At 43.0% G+C, this 20031-nt stretch overlaps 1 protein-coding gene across 1 annotated transcript in view; it reads right to left on the bottom strand.

Moving 5' to 3' along the window:
- Positions 1 to 20031, bottom strand: part of LOC119883833 (E3 ubiquitin-protein ligase SMURF2) — a 55878-nt gene extending 35847 nt beyond the window's left edge. Inside the window, exon 1 of the mRNA XM_038694411.1 lies at positions 19604 to 20031. Within this exon, the coding sequence (XP_038550339.1) occupies positions 19604 to 19655 (52 nt within the window). The 5' untranslated portion in view covers positions 19656 to 20031. The remainder of the gene's footprint in view (positions 1 to 19603) is intronic.

The raw sequence follows: 20031 nt of genomic DNA, 5'->3' as shown, positions 1-20031 counted from the left end.
TGCTCTTGGTGGGAATTGTTGGGTTTCTGGAAGTAACATCACAGAGTACGGTCTAGACCTGCTCTTTTATGAAAAGCGCTCCGAGATAACTGTTGTTGTGATTTGGCGCTATATAAATAAAATTTAACTGAAACTAAAACGGAGTAGTTTGGATGGGGCCTCAGATCTGCGACATGAAGGGTGGGCTGGGTTTTTGGGACCCTTGGTTGGAGCCGTCATGTCACCCTCTGTGGAAAGACAGGCCTCATTTATGTTTGACGGAGCCTCTCTGGGGTTTCTGCTTCCTCCTCTCTGACAATCTTAATTGCCTTTTGTGTGCATAAATATGAATTTCTAACACTTCCAGCGTGCAAAGGTCTCTCTAATGATGTTGTTTTAACTCCAACTGTGATGCTCTGAATTTACAAAGCCGCTTCTGAAAAGAAAGAAAACAAACAGAAAGAGGAGTCGGGGGATGTGATGCGGGGGGGAGGGGGGGTCTGAATGTAGGGCAAGGAAGGAGAGCAGAAAGTGCAAGGAGGGAAATAAAGAAGCAGCTTAATGTGTTGATCCAATGATGAAAAAAAATGTAATACAGTGGCACCAAAACACTTTATTTTAAGCTTATGATTAGGTTTGGCATGACCTACAGATTCCAGAGCCTGTTATGTTGAACCCCTTGCACAGAGATATCAGCAAACACCACAAAAAGGCACAATGAAATGTTGTTTCCCTTTCGTTAATAGAAATGGTGGTGCCTCTGCCAGCACACAGAAATGCCCCAGAATTTATGCTGTTTTGGAAAATGGGGTCCTGATGACAGAAGCCTTCCCTCAAAGAAAAAGAAGCGGGCGAACTTGCACCTACAGGGCAGCATCGTAAATCTGTTGTTTTATTGGTCACTCTGGACGGGCTCGCTCATACTCGCAAACCGACAAATGTAATTACACGCTCTCTCTCTCGCTCCTTGTACATAAAAATGGAAGAGAGACACATACGTCAGCACACGCGCGCACCCCCCCCCCCCCTAATGTGATGGGCACATACACATGGCCCCAAGGTTTACAAACTACACACATTAAAAGCTCATTTCAGATGGCAGCTAGAATCACATCCTTTCTGTTCTACACTGTACAGAACTCCGTTTTCAGAGAGTGGCCATTATTAGCTCAACCAAATCATGTAGTAGCCTATGGGGTGCAGATCAAACCTTTATTTAAACAAATGTGACAAATGAGTGACAAAAGTACACAGAATTAACATCTTATTTGTTCCTTTAAAGTGGTGGTAATGGTGGTGATATTATCCGGCCCTTAACATAAAACCACCATAGCACAAACTCATTGCCCAAAGGTTTCCCGCTTATGGCACAATATTTCACAAATGTGACAATATGCATCCTAAACTGCCGATTCATTTACAGTTGATTGACTAGTTGATGAATCATTGCAGCTCTAATCGAATACATTTTACAATTTAGATTAGACTTGAATATTTTCATTTGAGTGAGTTTTTTGAGAGAATTTGCATTTTGTATCAAAAGCCATCAGAAAAACCTATTAAAAAAGTGTCTTTAAACTGTTCAAAAATCTTAAATACATTTTAGCCATAAAGTAGAAAAACAAGAAGTGGTGTGTAAGTTTGTTTCATCAGGAGAGTATTGAACAGCAAAGTCTGTGTAATATTTTGCACTGAACGGGAAGAGGACTATATCATTACGCTCTTTGATGGTTTCTAACTTACTCCTTCTCTGTCACAAAAAACAGACACACACACACACACACTCCGGAAAAGCGTCGCATATCCTCGTGCATCTCGGCCCATCTGAAATCCTCTGTCGTCATAGCGACGGCAAGTATCGCGGCAGAGCTGAGAGAAGGGTTTCTCTGTGTAGCCTGTGTTTCTCATTCCGGTCGCACAGCCTGCAGCGCCGACTGATTCACAGCAAGAGACGGGTATAGACATTTAAAAAGACAATAAACAAAGAACGCAGCATCACAGGCCAGTTAGACTAGAATGGACTTTTGATAGGGATGAGAAGTCAGCGTACCGTTTTTACGTGGCCATACATAAATCACAGTATCAGTCAAAGACATGTATCGGACACGGTTAGTAATTAGCTTAACTGTAGCAATCGCCAAAAGTCCATCTTTCCATCACTAGCTCATCCACACGACACTTTTGAGCGCAAACAGATAAATGACCAAAACCTTTTAGGCTGACGGCCCACTTCTTTTTCACAGAGTACTGTTAGTTTAAAACAGACCACAGAGGAAGGGTAAGGAATTTGTGGATGTGATGGCAGGCAGACGGGCTCACCCAGACAAAAGATCATATCAAAACATTGTTAAAAAATATGCAGCATCATCTAACAACCACTTACTGCCTCACCACTGGAAGAAACAAATACTTGGCAAATTGGTAGTAAGTGGAATTATAACCTGGTGGCTCCACATAAGGAGCAGTGTGTTGCTCTCAGTGGCTGCTTGGCTGACTGCAGCTTATTAGTCACATAATGGCTGTCCACACTGCCTGAACAGGGCTGCGTCCAAGAGGACAGTAGGGAAAGCTCAACAAACACCACATATGACTCATTATCAGCTCGGATTTGCTCAGCTCCTTCTTTTGCCAGCCTGTATCTTTGTTAAAAAAAAATAATAATAATAAATTCCTCTGAGCGGCAACAGCAGCTCTGTGCAGGCAGTGACGGAGACCTTGGGGTGAAGTTAAAGTTCCACCTGTTGAGAGAGGATGGGCCCGGTTTCTCACAGGCTGGCACACAAAGAGCCCTACTGTGCAGGCGAATCAATGAAGTCCACCAGACGCAAGCCAAACACCTGGAGAGGGAGAGGTCACGTGATGTCTAGGGAAGGAGCGGTAGGGGGTGTAGCCATGGTAGCAATCACTGGTCGAGATGAGATGGAAGCAGGTGTCTACTTTTGTCTGTTCTTGATCGACATGTACGACCACTTTAACATTCGCGTTCATACACACTAACACAACAAAGTATGGAAAGAATAAAAAGAGAGCAGCACTGTGAAAAGAGGGTTCACACTGCCTACAGCTCTGCGGTTAACCATCACACTGGAGCCTATGAGGTGGAGGAAATGGGGGTGTGGGAACAGAGACAACTGCCTGTTAATATTCCACCATCCCTGTCCCTTCTTGTCCACCTGGTCCCTCCAATCCAGTGCACTGACCCAACGCACCAGACAGTCTCACAGCCCCCAACCTTTCCTCTACCCGTTTGTCTACCCTGTTTTGACTCCAGGCCCAGGGCCGCGCACGCTCATGCGCAGCATTGTTCTTCGATAAACAAAAGGCTTCCCTTTCCCCTCTCCACTCCTCTCTACAACCTAAAAGGAGGGAGAGAAACAGAGATGAAGAAGGCAGGGTTGTGACTGATGAAGTGCTAACGGTTGTGCCAGTGAACCTGTTCTTTATCTGTCTCCTGCTAATCTCTGAGCCATTTCCTAATCAATCTCCTATGACAGTAATATTTGGTCTTGAACGCTGCCTCTAGTCGGCCCCTGTCACTGGGGCTGCAGCGGAGGGAGGGCTGATCTTAGCTGTGTGCTGGAGGTTACAGGCATGCCAGCCTCACAGACATGCAGGCATTCAGTCTGACACAGGAAGGAAATTAGGCGCAGTTTATGAACCAAGTGAACCAACTCGCAGACTGACCGATAACCCTTTTCTCTGAAAACCAAACTATAGGACCTGACGAACTAAACTAGACGTCCCCTTGCACATTCCTGTTTGCATTTCCAATACATCTAAAGAACCTAAATGATTAGACCAATGACAGTTTAAAAATAGCCATTACACATAAGAAACAACACAAGGTTGTCATGTTGTTTGTATTTATTGTGTTGTGACTATTGTGTGGGTTTGAAAAAGGAGACATGCAGAGGTGGAAAACTCCCAACTCGTCAACGATATCGGGACGATATCTGGCACTGAGAAAATCGGAATCGGGCGATGCCTGAACTCACGAGCCAAATGAAAAAAATGTCTGGACACACCAGCACACAACCTTGTGGCTGCTGTGGAACAATGTTAGCACTCCTTGTGAGTTTTCGGAACGTGGTGAAAAAATTTGTTTGGCGCCCTAAATTTCCTCAATCACTATTGTCCTTTCTAAATGTCAATCGGTACCAAGTTGGTTTCAGTCATTTTGACAGGCTTCCTCCCCCCCAAACAACCCCCCTGAAATTTGACAAAATTTCTAATATTTAACGGTAAAACGCGAAATATCATGGAATCTGCCAAAATGTTGATGTAATGCGGAGGAGCACTGCCCACATTAGAGTAGCCTCCGTCAGACCCACTCAAGTAATACATGTACTGCAACAATACATTCATCTAATAACTTACTGACATCGGCAGTTGAAAAACCCATATCGGCAGACCACTTGAACGTTGCTCCATGTTCGACTGCAAAAGGTTTTATAAAAATGTTATCGTTCAGGGACGGGTATTGAAGAACCATTTTGAACGACAACCGACCCAGGACAGAATTTGATTGATTTAATATCTACTTCCATATTCTGACTAGGGCTGAATGATTTTGATAAAAATATCTAACTGCGATTATTTTGACTGATATTGCAACTGCAAGAAGATTTGTGACACTAAGAGACATCATCATTTTTATATCATTGAAAAACTAATTTAAAGTAGTAGCAGCATGACAATATTTAATTTAAAAAGGTATTTTGTATTGGTATTTAACAAATACTGCGCCTCCTGCGATTTCAAAATTGTAGTAGACTATACTGCGATTTCGATAAAATTTAGATTAATTGTCCCGCTCTAATTCTGATGCATGTGAGATGTAATGTAAGCAAGTGGAAGTGCATCGAAACCCTCATCATCTCTCAAAAGCAAATGCCAAACAAGCTACCTCTCAAAAAGGCCCTGCTTTATAGGGTAGTCCAGAACCACACCACCCATTCAGCGCTGCCCTATTCAAGACAAAAGTGGGTTACTTTTTAAAGACCTGGCTACACCACTTAACTTTAGCCCTTAACTGCAGTCAAGCAGAATAGAGTGAGAAAGCAGGGTAGAGTTTCAGGAAGTCAGTCCAACTCTTCACAGGGTGCAGGCTAACTGTGGAAATTTGGTTAAGTTAAGTGACTTTGTAGGCAGTGGGAGATCTCCCAGCTTTGGCAGGTTTTTTATGTCTTGGAAAATCCACTTATGTAATATGCAAATCTGATAAGACTCCTTCTGGTCAAATAATACAGATATTAAGAGTCATTGGTGGCAGAGTGATCATGGAACTACTAACTGCCAGGAAAATCTTCTAATACCTCTAAACAGACCTGCAATTTCCAAGATTTAGAGAATTAGAAAGGAAAAAGAGTAACAAAATCCCCCATGCATCATTTTATGCTAAGAGGAAAACCGAAAGGAAACACTTAAAAAGAAAAAAAGGGGAAAAAAAGACTGCTGCCCCCTCTTTTTAAGCTTCAAAGAGGCATTCAAAAACATGCTCCATCTCCTTCTCACATGTGCCCTTAGCAAGGAGGGGGGAAAAAAACAATCTTGTCAACAACTGAAGAGTGGAGAGGAAACCAGCAGTGAATGTCTTAAGAAACTCATAGTCCCTGTGACGTGCATTAAATACCGCAAAGCAAACAGAGAAAACTTAGATTCCCAGGACTCCGTTTACACACTGGAGTTAAAGGACATCTGGGGACAACTGTTGCACCAAATCACTGTGACTAGAAGCATAAAACAACGGTGGAATAAGAGGAAAGACAGAAGGTATAATATATCACCCAAAGTTCCTCTTTATAAAAAGCCATGCCTAAGACATGCCATCCATCACTATACATCACACTCAGCACCTGCTGAAGAAGTGATGAGAGATGTCGTGGAACACATTGAGATGCTCAGAGGAAGCACAGGTCTACTCTGCAAGGTGGAGCTGTATATAAATGATGTGCTGCGGTTAGAGAATGAAGCAGCATTAAAGCTCATTAGGCATTGTTAATATCTGGGCAACCAGCCAAGATAAATAACTGGACAGGAAGTAAAGTTTCGTTTAGGTGCCACGGTGAGTAACGCTGGCAGCTGTAACCAATGGAGATCAAGATTTAATGTGGCTAAGTGACGAAGCAATGTTTCTACACTGACAATAACTGAACAACAAGGACAAAATAGTGAATGGATAAACAGCAAGGTCATGATTGAGAATGATCAGATGCAAACATAAGTAGAGCTGCAACTGTTAGGAAGATTGATCAATCAGTTGAACAACAAAATCAATTGGCAGCTATTTTAATAAATCGATTAAATGTTTTTTAGTCTCTTTTTAAGAAAAAATACCTAAATTCTCTGGTACCACATTCTTCAATTTCTTCTACCATTGTAACCTCAATGTATTTTGGTTTTGGACTGTTTGTCGAACAAAACAAGACACGTGAAGCAATCTCCTGGGAAACTATGATGGACATTTTTCACTATTTTCTGGCATTTTATAAACAAAGATGAATCGATTAGGACATCAATCATTACTTGCAGCCCTAAACATAACAGACTTACTGGTCTCACCAAATGACATGTAACAACGTGTACAAAAGTTTTTGAACCAAGCTTGCTTCTTAACCAAACTGGTCTTTAAATAAACAAACAGACAAAAAGATGCAGATACAAAGATGCACAATTGTAATAAATTCACCAACTAAGGCAGGTGAAGAGCTTATTGCCCTTTGCAAAAACCCGTTTTACTACATGGGGAAACTCACCACACACATCCACACGTGAAAGGAAAGAGGCTGGCAGCATTCTAAGTGTGAGAACATTTCATCCATCTCACGTCACCTTTTCCCTCTTGTGATACAGTCCACTGTAATTGCATAATAGAGGAGTCCACCCCGACTATTTTCGGCTCCAAATAATGGGAAACCATGCCACAATGGCAATTTTTAGTGGCATTCCTGTTACCCCTGCATAGTACATCACTCTGTCTTTCCACTCTGTATCATACAACGTGCCTAACAGAGTGTCATCCAGGCGAGTAAAGTCTTCCACAGTACCTCCGCCGCCGCTGCTAAGTGAGAAGTCAAAACAGTGAGCAAATCAGAGCGCGGCGCAGCTTAGGCTTCTGCAAGCTTGCACTACCGTTGGCCTGGAACCGAGCTGAATCCAGTGGCTGTGCGGCTCTCCTAGCTTCTTGGCTCCTTTGCCCTGTCTGATGTAATGGAGGAGAGGCCTGGACAGTGGAGAGGGCGGATAGTACAAACCTGTTTAACAGAGGGTGAGGACCACCACACGGCTGGGTTAAAATGCCAGAAATGCTGCTTTGCGTCATCACTTTGCCCCCCGCCCCCAAAAGAATTTTGGGGAGTTTTAGCTTCTAAGAATGATTTCTCAACTTCATCTGGGTGCACGGTGCTCAGCAATATTTTTCCTTTTATACCGTGTGACTTGCCAATGAATGTGTTGGACCCTCAGCCACTTTTCAGAATCATGTTGTAATCATAGGTGGAAGCGCAGCACAGCCATCTACTACTATGTCTTGAGAATAAGGCTGCAACTCACAATTATTTTCATTACAAATCTGCTTATTATTTTTTCGCTTAGTCTAAGAAACATAAAACAATTTGGGGGGGGATCAAAATTTCTACAGTGAAATCTTAAAATGTCATGTTTAGTTCGACCAAAAGTCCAAAACCAACCACATACCATTTTACAATGATATATGACAAAGAAAAGCAGCAAATCTCATTTAAGAAGGTTTGGCCTTTTTTCCACGATCAATTTAATTAATTAAAAAAGCAACATAGATGTCTGTCGACGGAGTGATTGTTTATTAGTCTATTATTCTCAGCTCTACTTGAGAAATATTAAATGGAAAATGTAATTCTGGGCTGAGCATAGAATGACTGGCGGCTGTCCAGGTAGATACAGGATGAAGCCATTTTATCAACAATTCCTTCCTGCATGACGTTTTCATCCTCAGTAATTAGCTCTGATGTCTCACTGAGATTCAACAGTGGCCTCTGATCAAAAGCCAAGACCAAATGCCGCTGAGTGCAGGTGCACGCCATAAACAGCTTTTACCAAGTGCTGCAAGTCATGTTTAAATTACATGACACGTGTCTATGTTTCATCATGTCTGACCCACATTTAGCTAAGCTTGGATGAAATCATCTCTCAGAGCTTGGGTTGTCAAATGAATCCATCTTTTAAAGACTTCTGCTGAAGTTATTTTTACCAACGCAGTTAAACCTGTGGCATTTGACAAAACTGCGTATTGACGTGTAAAGCTTTTCAAAAGTAAAAAACATGGACCTTAAAACACTGAGCTGTGAATTTCAGACTGAGTGAAAAAGAAAAGGAGATGAGGAGAGCAGATGTGTGGAGAATGCTTCATGTGACCATCACAAGCCTGGGCATAGTTTCTTAATTTATCTAAAGTCCAAACAATAATTTCATTCAGTCGTGGGAGACCAAGGTGGAAGGTACATCCCGGCTTGGCTTACAAACATTCATCATCATCACCACCACTAGCACACTCTTTTAGCCTTAAGCTCTGGACGGTAAATTAGTACATCAGGCGCTTCGCCTTTATCAAGGTTTGTAAGAGTAAATATTAGGCTGTTAGGGCTAAACGGTGTTGAAAAAATATCCAAGTGCGATTATTTTGACTGATATTGCAACATGATTTGCGATATTGGAGGGAATGATCATTTTTACTAAATTATTCTCATTTTCACTGAAAAACATATTTAAATAATTAAGGTGTGGCTTTCTCAAGGATCTGTACTAGAGATGCACCGATTGCATTTTTCCTGGCAGATTCCAATTACCGATTTTTTGAAAAGGTCTGACCTGCCGATTCTGATTTTCTTTCTAAAACCTATTATTGGCAGAATACACAAAAATATTTGTGACTTCTCTTTATTGGAAAATTATCTTATTATTAGGAGGCCCCATTAGCATTTGCTTTCCTGATGTGAATCCATTCAACTGTATGTTCATTATAAAACACTGACTATCAAATGACTAATGTTCTGCAAACAGCAGCAGGTTACTGGATCTCCTCTCACTCAAAGACACATCTCAAAATACAGTATAAAACGCTCCACGTCAGACTGCTGGATACCCACAGAATGACAATGTAACTATAGTAGTGGGGATATATTTGTATTTTTATTTGAAATATTTGAAAGAATATATTACCCTATTTTTAGTGCCCTATGTTTTGCGTTTTTATTTCTTTCCCCCCGCGATTCCATTTCCAACAGCTGGGTTCACTGTGTCTTTACCTGCCCCGTGCTTGTAAAATATCCACTGTGTCCGCATCTTCTGAAGTAGCCTAATACCAGATAGAATCTCTGTGTTTTTCTACAGGTGTAAATTGCGAGCGTTGTGTCTTCTTTACTTACAGTGAAGAACTTGCACGCTTAAGACATATTTTAGTGCGCGTGTGTGCATGCATGTGTGTATATATGTGGCTCTGACATTAGCCGGTTACTGTCTGTGCCGCTGTGCACATGACATAAAACACCATCCAGCACAGCACGTGTGTAACGTTTACTGTGACTGGCAGAAAATCGGATATTTGACGTTGCTCGCCGCCCGTCACCAGTCCTGGCCATTTAAGTTGGCTAGGGACCGGCCAATTCCGGTCCCTAGCCGGTGGATCGGTGCATCCCTAATCTGTACCAAACAAAGATGTCTGTAGAATACGATGTGCGGGACATCTCTACAGCAGAACACATTTTTAAAATGGCATTTTGACACGCATTTTGCCTTTCACAGATATTGCACCACCTCAAGTTGATAAGATTTTGGTTAATTGTTCAGCCCTAGGCTCTCTCTCTGAACATTCCCAACACGACTGACTACAGTTTCTGCAGCCTGAGAGCTGAATCATACAGCATTTGGCACGCCCGGTTTTGGATTTGAAGGTTAGTTTAGTGATGAATTTCCTAAGAATCAAAAAGGCAACTATTATCAAGTAGACAATTACACATCAGAGTCATTCTCACCAGTCATCAAGAACAGACAATGATCTACAGTCTACTTATGTGCCTCTGTACATATTTAGGATTCTTCTAGGGCCAGAGCGTTAGGGAGCAAAAAATCCAGTGTTGAAATACCGCATTCGCTTCTCTGTGAATATGCAGACAGACTTTTTTTTAACTACACAGGAATCCTGTGGTGTATTTGTTCAACTTTGGTAGAGGTTTGCTATTTGAAATGTGATCCAGTGTGAATATAAACATCTCTCTTCTGGTCTTGTCTCCGCAGAGGACTGAAGGGGCTCAAACGTCAGGCCAAGGCACGGACAGATGCCTCCAGTCAGCTGCTGGCTGTCGGCATTTCCACCAAACCACTCCCCCACGCGCCAGCCGGCAACACTGGAGACTTGAGAGACCCCCCATCTGCTTGAGGTTAGTCAGAGTTAATCACATCAACCCATGTCCATTCAGGTTTAAAGCAGAGACAGCACATCGGAGAATTATTCTCAGGTTACCCTCCTCCATCAGACAGGTAGGCGGGAACGCTCAGGCCACCCGGCCCCCACCTCTGTTTCTAGTGAAAATTAAACGACCGCCACATGTGTGGATATTTGGGCTAACGAGACTTTGTGCAAACTTGCTGAGTGATCTCACCTGGGCGCACTGCTGGGAGATGATAATAATCACAGACGTCCCGACAAACACACGAAGGAGGAAACAAGCTTAATGCCACAGCCTCAATCACAGATCAAAAGGGGGAACGTGACAGGAGAGGCCTTTACTGGCACACTGCTCCACCACCTCCACAAGCCCTTCACCTTCCAGAAGAGCGCAACACTGACCAGTGATAATGACACACACCATTGTGAACTAGGAGTGGGGGGGGATGGCGGACCACTGCACACTTAACACAAAAGCCAGAGATGTTGTGAGACAGTTAATGATTGTGAGTTAGTGAGGCTTTACAAGGGCAGCAGATGTATTGTATTTATTGCTATTGCAGAATGAATTTTCACAATAAAACACATCGCAAAGGGATGCTCCATTCTTTGTTGCACTCCTTTCAGGGACTAAAAGGTCTTGCGGTTGAGCCGTCTACAAAGTAAATGCCTTTCTCCACTTTTCATTTTTGACAGAGGCTAGAATCATAAAGCTTGTAGTTAGAGTTTTCCCCTTTGCCATACTCTGTCAGAGCTGTGACGAAGTCCATTTCTCCAATGCAGTATTCAAACTGTCGACAAAATGGCACGAAAGTATATACAGATCTAGTTTTAGCTCAGCTGTGTAGACAGAGCGTAGCGGATGTCTTCCATGTACATCATGTGACATAAGCTATTAAAACAGCCATGGGAATCTGACAAAAGCAAGATGACATGAATCAAAAATGACAAAAAAAAACACATCTGTCATGTACAACGAGAGACGGGTGAAAAGGAAAATCCACGAGTTTTACACATCAGAGTCTGTACCGCCATCACATCAACATTATGCAACCCTACAAAGGCGAAAACAACTGAATTGTCTTTGTGATTCATTAATGATCCTCACAAGTCACTTTCTCTCCAGACAGTGAACATGACAGACAACGCCACAAGGCTCAGCTAATCAATACAACAAGGCAAACTGAAACTGTCAGTACAGACTCTGCAAAAACCTAACGGCATCAAAAGTCAAGAGGGGATCTAGCATATGCATGCCTCAAGTGGAGTTTTTAAATTCAAAAGGGAGCACTAGTTTGGGAAATAGGCAAGAAATAGAGGGGCTAGGGTGGTGGGAAGGACAGCACGGATTAAAGCCAGGCAGGAATGATAGGAAAAGAGCCTGCGGACAAGAATCAGTTGAGTTCTCATTGGAGCTCCCCTCCCTCACACTCACCGCAAATCCAGGTCTGACCCATTCACCACCACAGCCAGGTTAACTGAGCAGGCCTTTGAAGTAGCCCTTTCCCAAACCACCCCGAAGGATTAGCACTTCTCCAAGGCCAAGAGAGACGCTCTCTGCACTTGTTCCCTCCGACAGTACTACAGGAGTCACACGACCAGTGCAATGTGGCATGGCGTGTAGATCCTGGACTGAGAAGTAAAGTCGTATGACTAAATACACCGTACCGCTTTAAATTCTTCATGAAGTGTAATTAACCATGGCTTCCTGCATACTGACTACATAAAATCACAACACTGGAAGTAAAAGGAGGGGACGTTCAGGTGTACTTTCAGATCAGGGGAGATCTTTCTCGGGCACAGAACAATATACCATGAGAGATTTGCATCTGTGTGTGTGAGAGTTGAATAAACCAGTGGATGAGTTGCAGCTCAGTCAGTTGTAGGATACCACACAGGCTTGAGAATAGTGCTGCAGATGTTCTGGTGTCTGCAGCCAACTTTAAGCATCAGTTCCCACATGGATTCTCCCTATATTGAGCACCCTGCAATAGCGATAAGATAAATAGTATAGAACTATATACTGCAAAATGCATCCCCAGTCAGAAGCTTAGATCAAAATCTCAAGCTAAACCCGTCAGACTGCGAACCCCGAGGCTGTACTACAGTGGTTTCCAACCATCTTTTTGCCTTGACAGATGAACTCAAGTACTCCTTCATCGACTCCACCAGCCATGTTCATTTGATCTGATTTCAAACTGGGTGTTATTTAACTTTATTCATTCACTATATAAAATTAGATATTGCCACAATAATTTTTCATTCAATAGAGTAGTTAGAGTTTAGGTCAGCTTTGCCAAGTTTGTATTTGTGCTATTACTTTTAAGTAGTAGAAGATGTTTCAACTAATCATTTTGGCTAACTTTCTTACCAAGTATTTATCAATACTTTTAGCAAGCGGTTATTCATTATAACCGTTTAGACAATTTTCTGGTCCGATTTCTTTCTTTCTAAGAACTATAATTAACAGCACACAAAAACATTTTTGTAACTTTTTTAATGGAAACTTCTCTCTGTATTAGGAGCATGGGCTATAGTTCCGGGGGTCAATTCAATTGTATGTTCATAATGACATAACACTGACTAATAAATGAATACATTACCCTATTCCTTTCATACACTGGCTTGTCTCGCCTCTTTTTCCTCTCTCCTTGTATGGGTCTGCTCTGTGGTTCTTCTATAAAGTCGCCCAAAAAAACACCGAATGACATTGGCAAAGGTGCGTTCACTGTTGCTTTACCTGATCCGTGCTTGTAAAATATCCACCATGTCCGCATCTCCTAACATAATACCAGATAACATCTCTCTCTGCAAAGTACTGAAATGGGTGGTCCAATATACTTTGGAAGCCGTTAATAAACTTGGGGGGGGGTCCACTAAAGCAGTGGTTCTCAACGAGAGGTTCGGGGACCCCCAGGGGGTCCCCAGCAAAAAGAGAAATGATTTATTTTCTCTAATTCCATACATTGACAGAATTTTTCTGTGATAAAACATCTAAAAAGCAAAAGATGGGTAACCCTGGGTTTAAAAAAAAAAAAAAAAAAAAAAAAATCAAATGGTGTTCCATGGTCAAATTTTTGTCAGTTTAAAGCTTGTGCAGACTACATGACTTTTAGCGTCGGCCGATGGCTGTGCTGTTCACACTAGACAACTTGCCGTCTTGTGACGGGAGTCTTGAAGTCATTGTGGAGTTCACACTACGTGTCTGATCAGTGACAGGGGGTCACACAGTACACGAGCTGACAGTGCAGTGTCACCCGACGCAGGTCTCCAAACCACGTTTTGTCAAGAAAACACAGGTGAAACGAAACAGCTGTTTGTTATTATAAAGATACCAATTATAAAGACAAACAATATGGGGGAAAGAATGGATTAGCACACGCAGGTAGCAGGGATTATCTGAGCTACAGAGAGAGCTGGAGGTGAGTAGCTGCCTGTTCTGCCAGCTCTCATTGGCTGGATGTGGATGTCGAGTCGGCCGACTCCTCCAGATATTTGGCATGCTAGATATCTGGCAGACGTCGGTGATGTGTCAGAAATGTGTCAGGGAGCCGACTGCGGATCGACTGCTGATTTACCCCTGATCACAGCCCAACGGTCGCCGGCAAATCTGGCTAAAAATCGTGTAGTATGAACTAGGCTTAAGGGATCCCTGACATTAAAAGTTTGACAACCATTATGCTAAAGTATGTGTGGGGAAACACAGCTTGATTTTAGCGTCACAGGTATTACAAACTGTGAGTATTGTGTTTTCTTAACTCACGGTGACTAACTTACACACAGACCACATGTTTTAGCATGTGCGGGTGTGACAGTTGTCTGTATAGTTGCCACTATGCGAATGACATGGATCATCGTATGGCGCAGCACTCATGTAAATTTGACCGGCACAGAATCGGATATGTGAGAGTGATCGCCCTCCGTCACCGTTCATGACCGATCAAGCTGAAGACAGGCCGATTCCAGTCACCGGCCGATCAATTGGTGCATCTCTTTTTGTAAAAAGTTTATAGGCACTCTGAATCACAACACATAGTGTTACAGCTGACTCAATAAGAGGATATATTGTATTTTTAAAGTCAAATTAAATTGTCACAGCTACAATTTTTCCATGTATACTCTGGCAAAGGGGTTCAAGTAGCCCTGGTTGGCAAGAACTGCTGAAGGACAGTCGAGTACAAACAGAGAACGTTGTAAGTGATTGTTCTTTCAGGCTCCAAATGAAACAGGATGTGTGGATACAGGAAATATTATCTGTTGTTCATGTTACAAAAGCAGCCATTTTGAAGTGTTGATGCTCTACTCTGCAGGAAGAGCCAATCTCCCCAAACCACACATGCCGCCCACTAATCAAACCCATGGCACGCTGTTATAATACAGTGACTGAGACAAGAGGCCTAATGTCCTGCTGAGTAATAGTAATTCTTCCCTTTATTATTACAGGAGAACCTCAAAAGGGGGTTTCTGGACTGTGCTGCTCCCCACCTGTCAGGGGTGACGTTTGGACAAGTGTTCGGGTCTGGGGAGCACTTCCTCTCGAAGGAACTGCCCAATCTCTCTCCCCCTGCTACATCTGGTCTCCTCCAGGCCGTCGCTGGCGGCGGCTGAGGGTAGAGCAACCGCAGAAAGCTTTGTCCTCGTTGAAGAGCAGCTGAAGCAACAGGAAAACCAACCCCGGCCAGTCAATTAATTGATGGAACAATTTAAAATTATGGGAGGCTCTCAGCAGGGGGAAGGAAAATGTTTACAAATGATGTGCAATAATTGCTTGTTACATTCCCTCTGTGATTGCCCCACCCCTGTTTTTCTTTTTCTGGTCTTTTGCCGCCATTATATTTGTTTTCTTTCGCATCTTGTTAAAGCAAAATGTGGAAATGCTGGCTCAAACTGCATGTCCATGATGGGCCAGCAGAGTCAACAGTTCCCCACATGCAGCTAATCACTGTGTATTTACAATGTATCCTGTCTGAACACCCAGATGAACCCAAATCACTTCCATACAGCCACTCTGTAAAAATGGCTCTGTCTGAGACCACATGAATGTACCCAGCACTGACTCAGACCACATTAAAACGGTCTTGATCATCAGGTCCTGTGCCTCCACAGACCCATCTGTGCCCAGCTGTGTGGGTTTCTTCTTCAATTATCCAACATCCAAAGACCCCCTCCCTTTCTGTAGACTACAGTGGGACCAAGCTGCATTGAAAGAGCGAGGACTCGCACTAAAAAGAGGACATAAGCCTTTCACTCAAAGCCACATAGCAGGCCAGTATGAAACCCCCAGGGCCTTTGTTGCATCTTTAAAATAAGTCTGTTTTATTCTCAAGCAGCATCTGTGTCAATTCAGCTGTCAGTCACCTTACAAGGTAAAATGGGAAAATGTGCAACTATTTAACCAAAAATAATAGTGCTGGCCCACCTATTCGGCTGCAGCAGCTTCAAATCCTGTTAATTTGCAACAGCAGCTGATTAAATGGAAAGAAAGACACCCAACTGCCTAAAGAGAGTGCATCAGACAGAAAGGGAATCAGTGCACGCGGAGGAAGCTCAGTTAGTGAGGGTGGGAGTGAAATATGCTTTGGACTTGGTCTGAGGGGGAAGAAGCTTACAGTCGGAAAGAACAGGAGTGACTCAGAGAGGAAGAGCTGGGAATGCGAATGGAGAATTCTAGGGAATCCCACTGAGATACCTCTCTTTGCTAGTCTGTGCTGCGCCAAAGAATTCAGATGAGCAAACCATATGCTTAACAAGTCACATGTAAACCCCTAGCTAAGACAAAAGCAGCAATAAACGTCAAGAATCTGAATCAGACCAGAAAATCAAACAAACGTCAGTTCATTTATTATTCTGCTGCACATCTTTCTGGGCAGAAAACGTATTCAGAAGGGCAAAGGCAGAACGCCGTTGACTAACTGATTTTTATGAGTGATTTCACTCCTATGTGAAAGACAGCTTGTGACTAACAGTCATGACGGATTGGAGGCGTGCGTTCTCTTTTCTGCAGAGTCTCAATCATATCAGAGGCAACTCTAAGACTTGGCATTCAGCTGCGTGTCATCAAATTTACGGTTGCATGGAAAGTGGTGCAAATTATACCGCAAGCTATGTCTGCATGACAGAATTTAAGAATGATCAGACGAAGCAATGAGCCGTGCCCTGCTGATGTCATTCATGCCGACTCGGTGGATCACGCGTGTTCTGCCATTAGCTGTGTTTGTGTGTCACATAATTTAGGAGTGATCAGCTGTAGAGTATAATGGAAACCTGTCCTGTGTGGTAAAGGGGCAATTCTCACCTCAAGTGTTAGTTTTAGCAGCTTGCTTGCCATATTTTTCCAGTTTAATAGCTGGCAAACATCTGCAACATCTGGTTCAAATGGACATGGGGGTTGTCAGCACAGAGAGACGCCTACAGCACAAACAGCTACAGGCCTGTTTAAATGTAGCAACTCATCATTCACAACCTGCCTGGAAACAAATTCATCTGCAGCTACGTGTCAAAAAAATCAACTTGACTTCAGATGACAACATGCAGCTACAATGTCGCAATGACGCTCTCCGGGCCCATTACTCCCTATGCAGCAATCTAACCGGCCTAGTATACACAGCTGTGCAGTGCTGAACAAAGAAAACACATAATGACAGTGTGTAGCGAAGCCTCTCTGCTAAAAGTGCAGCAATTGGGCTTTACCACCAGACAGCTGCCTTCCTATAGAGCTTCCTCTCATGCTCTGACCTCCCACTGCTCTCCTGAAGAGGAACGCAGTGCGCCGAGCTATGGGACAGGGCTGACGGTGTGGATGTCATGGCACAATATTACATAATTACTCAAAAGAGAGGGAGGATATTTAGTCTGGAGGGGTGTGCAGTGTCACTCAGCATCAAGAGGAGAGCTGGTCTGTGAGGTTCCCATCTCCGTTTGTTTTTTTATGTCCCTTCGAAGTGGACTCACATTCTTAGCATTCCACCAGGAGACCACTGCAGTCCATCTTGAACTGCCGTGACAAACTAACGGACTCTAGATTTCAACACGAAAGTTGGGTATAAACATTTTTTTAGTGGTGAGCAACGATAAAAAAAATTTAATCGCGATTAATCGCATGATTTTCTTGCGATTAATCACATAGTTACTCGCAAAATTGAATAATGAATTCTAATGTAGTGTATTGTGCAATTTTAATTTAAATGTACTGCTATGAACACAAAAATGCAATAACATGTGGTTTGCAAACACTTTATACAAATAAGGTGCTTTTTCATTTTACACAGTAGCAATAAAATATTTCTTGTAAATCTCAACTTAAACATTAATATAATCAAATAAATTATTAAACCAAAGCTATTTGCCACTGCCAGGGCATTACCTATTATCTAGCTTCTTAAAACAAGGGGGGGGGGGCGTCTTGTGTGCATGTGTTCACTCGCACAGACTTCACTTAGTTAACAACATGAAATGACGTTACAAGTTGGACGGGCCAGGTAACGTTAAAGCAGCATTGAACACAGGGTTCAGGTGTTGGTTTCGGTTGTTTGAGTTGTTTGACAGGCTGCATCATTAACAAGCAAGCGGCTCACCTGCTGCCGTGATAACGGCTCGCGGAAAAACGATGACATCATAGTCTGCTTGTTTGGGTGGGTGATTTGCAGGCTGATCAACATCTCACCCCTCCTGTGACCCGTTTGAATGTATGTGTATTCAGAGCCAGTGAGCAACGGACTTTCAACATAATATGTTTGTTTTTTTAAACTGCGTTAACGCGCGACAAAATAATTGAAAATAATTGTTTTTGTGGTGACAAGTTTCTAAGGGAGTAAGAGAATGATGAGGAAAATAACCAAGTAGGGCCAGCAGGTTGGAAATTTCATGCAGTCAGAAACTCGCAATCTGATGCTGTGCAGCTGTACAAGAAAGAGACCAATGACCTGTCCGTCCACAATATCTCCATGCCTATATGAGGTATTTCATGACAAACACAATTCAAACTGTCACGACAATCCAAATATTTAGTTGCAAAACCCTCAAAATCGGTTTGCGAAATATTTCCACCAGACAGACATCCACTTGTGCGCTTCTGAACCCTGAATGACTTCTGACAACAACAGAAATGTTGCTCCAAGCTTGATGTCCTTGGCCATCTTGCAAGTCTAGCTCATTAAATCCACCTCATTAAGATCCCGCCCTGTTGTCTCCACTTATTCCTATCAGAAACAGCACCAGCTTAAATATTTAATTTGGCCCTTCCCGACACGGAGTTTGATTCGGGACAGATCCTGGACGGACATCAAAGACGGCAGCTGTCCACCACTTCTCCCAGTCAAAATAGTGTGCTCTCATGTAAACCTTTTCGTTGTTTGTGTTGAAAAGGCACAAACCAAACAGCTGAGGGAGAGAGCCTGGGAGATGTCCAAACATACCAGGACAAGGGCATGTTACTTCACATTCATTACGCTGTCTAAGAAGGGCCAGACTTCCAGTGTGGATCATATTGTGAAAGTAAGAGCTGCTTTATAAAAGGGATGCAGGTCCCCTGCAGGAATATAACTTAATGGTGACCTGTTGTAACAACAATGACAATCAAAGGAGGCGGCTGTCTGTCAGTAGGCAGTTGCAGACCCTTGTGACCTCTGGATCTGCCGGTCATCTCAACAGAGGCTTGTTCTGGCATAAAGGCTTGGTTGTGGCTAGCTGGCTAGGCTAACGTCAGCTAGCCAACTTTTTATGAGCCTGTCTGTCAGCAGAACCGTGTGATAGTTATAGCACTCTTACAGCAAATATGAATATCTTTAGGTTAAATACACATGCGAGATATCGTCCCAGATGTTCGTTTCACCAAGCGACAACCACCCAAATGGCAGAGCAACACACAGCTACGATACTCCGGGACCCATGTTATGGCTGCTGGTGCTTAACGTTACTGGGGACAATCACAAGGTTGAGACTACTTCCAAGAACAATAATATCCATATACGGCGTTATGTACGGGTCCACTCTGTCATTTCCCCCTACACTAGCTAACACTGTAAAAACTAATATTTACAAGGCATTGCAGCTGTTAAGAAAACCGTGAAAATCATTGGATAAAGAACCGGCGGTAAGCCAACTCCATGGCCCATGGGAACTGTTCCCATCCAGCAAATACACCGAGCCTTCCTAGCTAGTGTGTGTGGGGAATATACTTGGGGATTTAAAAGCATTGCTAGCTACCTGTTAATCGGAGCTTTACAGGGCCATTCCGCCGGACTCCTTGGTTAGACATCTCCTCTTGGTTCCAGCCTTCACCGCACGTAATAAAAATCAGTCTTTAAGTGTAAAAAAAAAAAAAAAAAAAAAAAAACTAGGTTTATCAACCTCTCCGCCAGTTTTAGACAATAATGGAGTCAATGCATTGTGGCCCGGATGTGAACTGAACTGCCATAGCGACTGCTCACAAAATGTAAAACGTTTAAAAAAACAAGAAAAAGAAAAATCACGAGTGACTGCAGCAAAGTGCATTTACTGCAAATGACTCGGTGAAACGTGTGAAGTAGCTACTACGGCTCTGTAACACGGTGCTTGTCTTCACATCTTCGGAAGGAGCCTCTGCCTCGGACTGAGTCCTCTCCGCTCGCCCAGAGTTGAACTGTTGAGCCCTC

Source organism: Micropterus salmoides, unplaced genomic scaffold (genome assembly GCF_014851395.1).
Source record: "Micropterus salmoides isolate LMB-PRFRI ecotype aquatic unplaced genomic scaffold, ASM1485139v1 Ms_hic_scaffold_10, whole genome shotgun sequence".
Taxonomy (NCBI): domain Eukaryota; kingdom Metazoa; phylum Chordata; class Actinopteri; order Centrarchiformes; family Centrarchidae; genus Micropterus; species Micropterus salmoides.
This window is presented reverse-complemented; position numbering and strand designations above follow the sequence as displayed.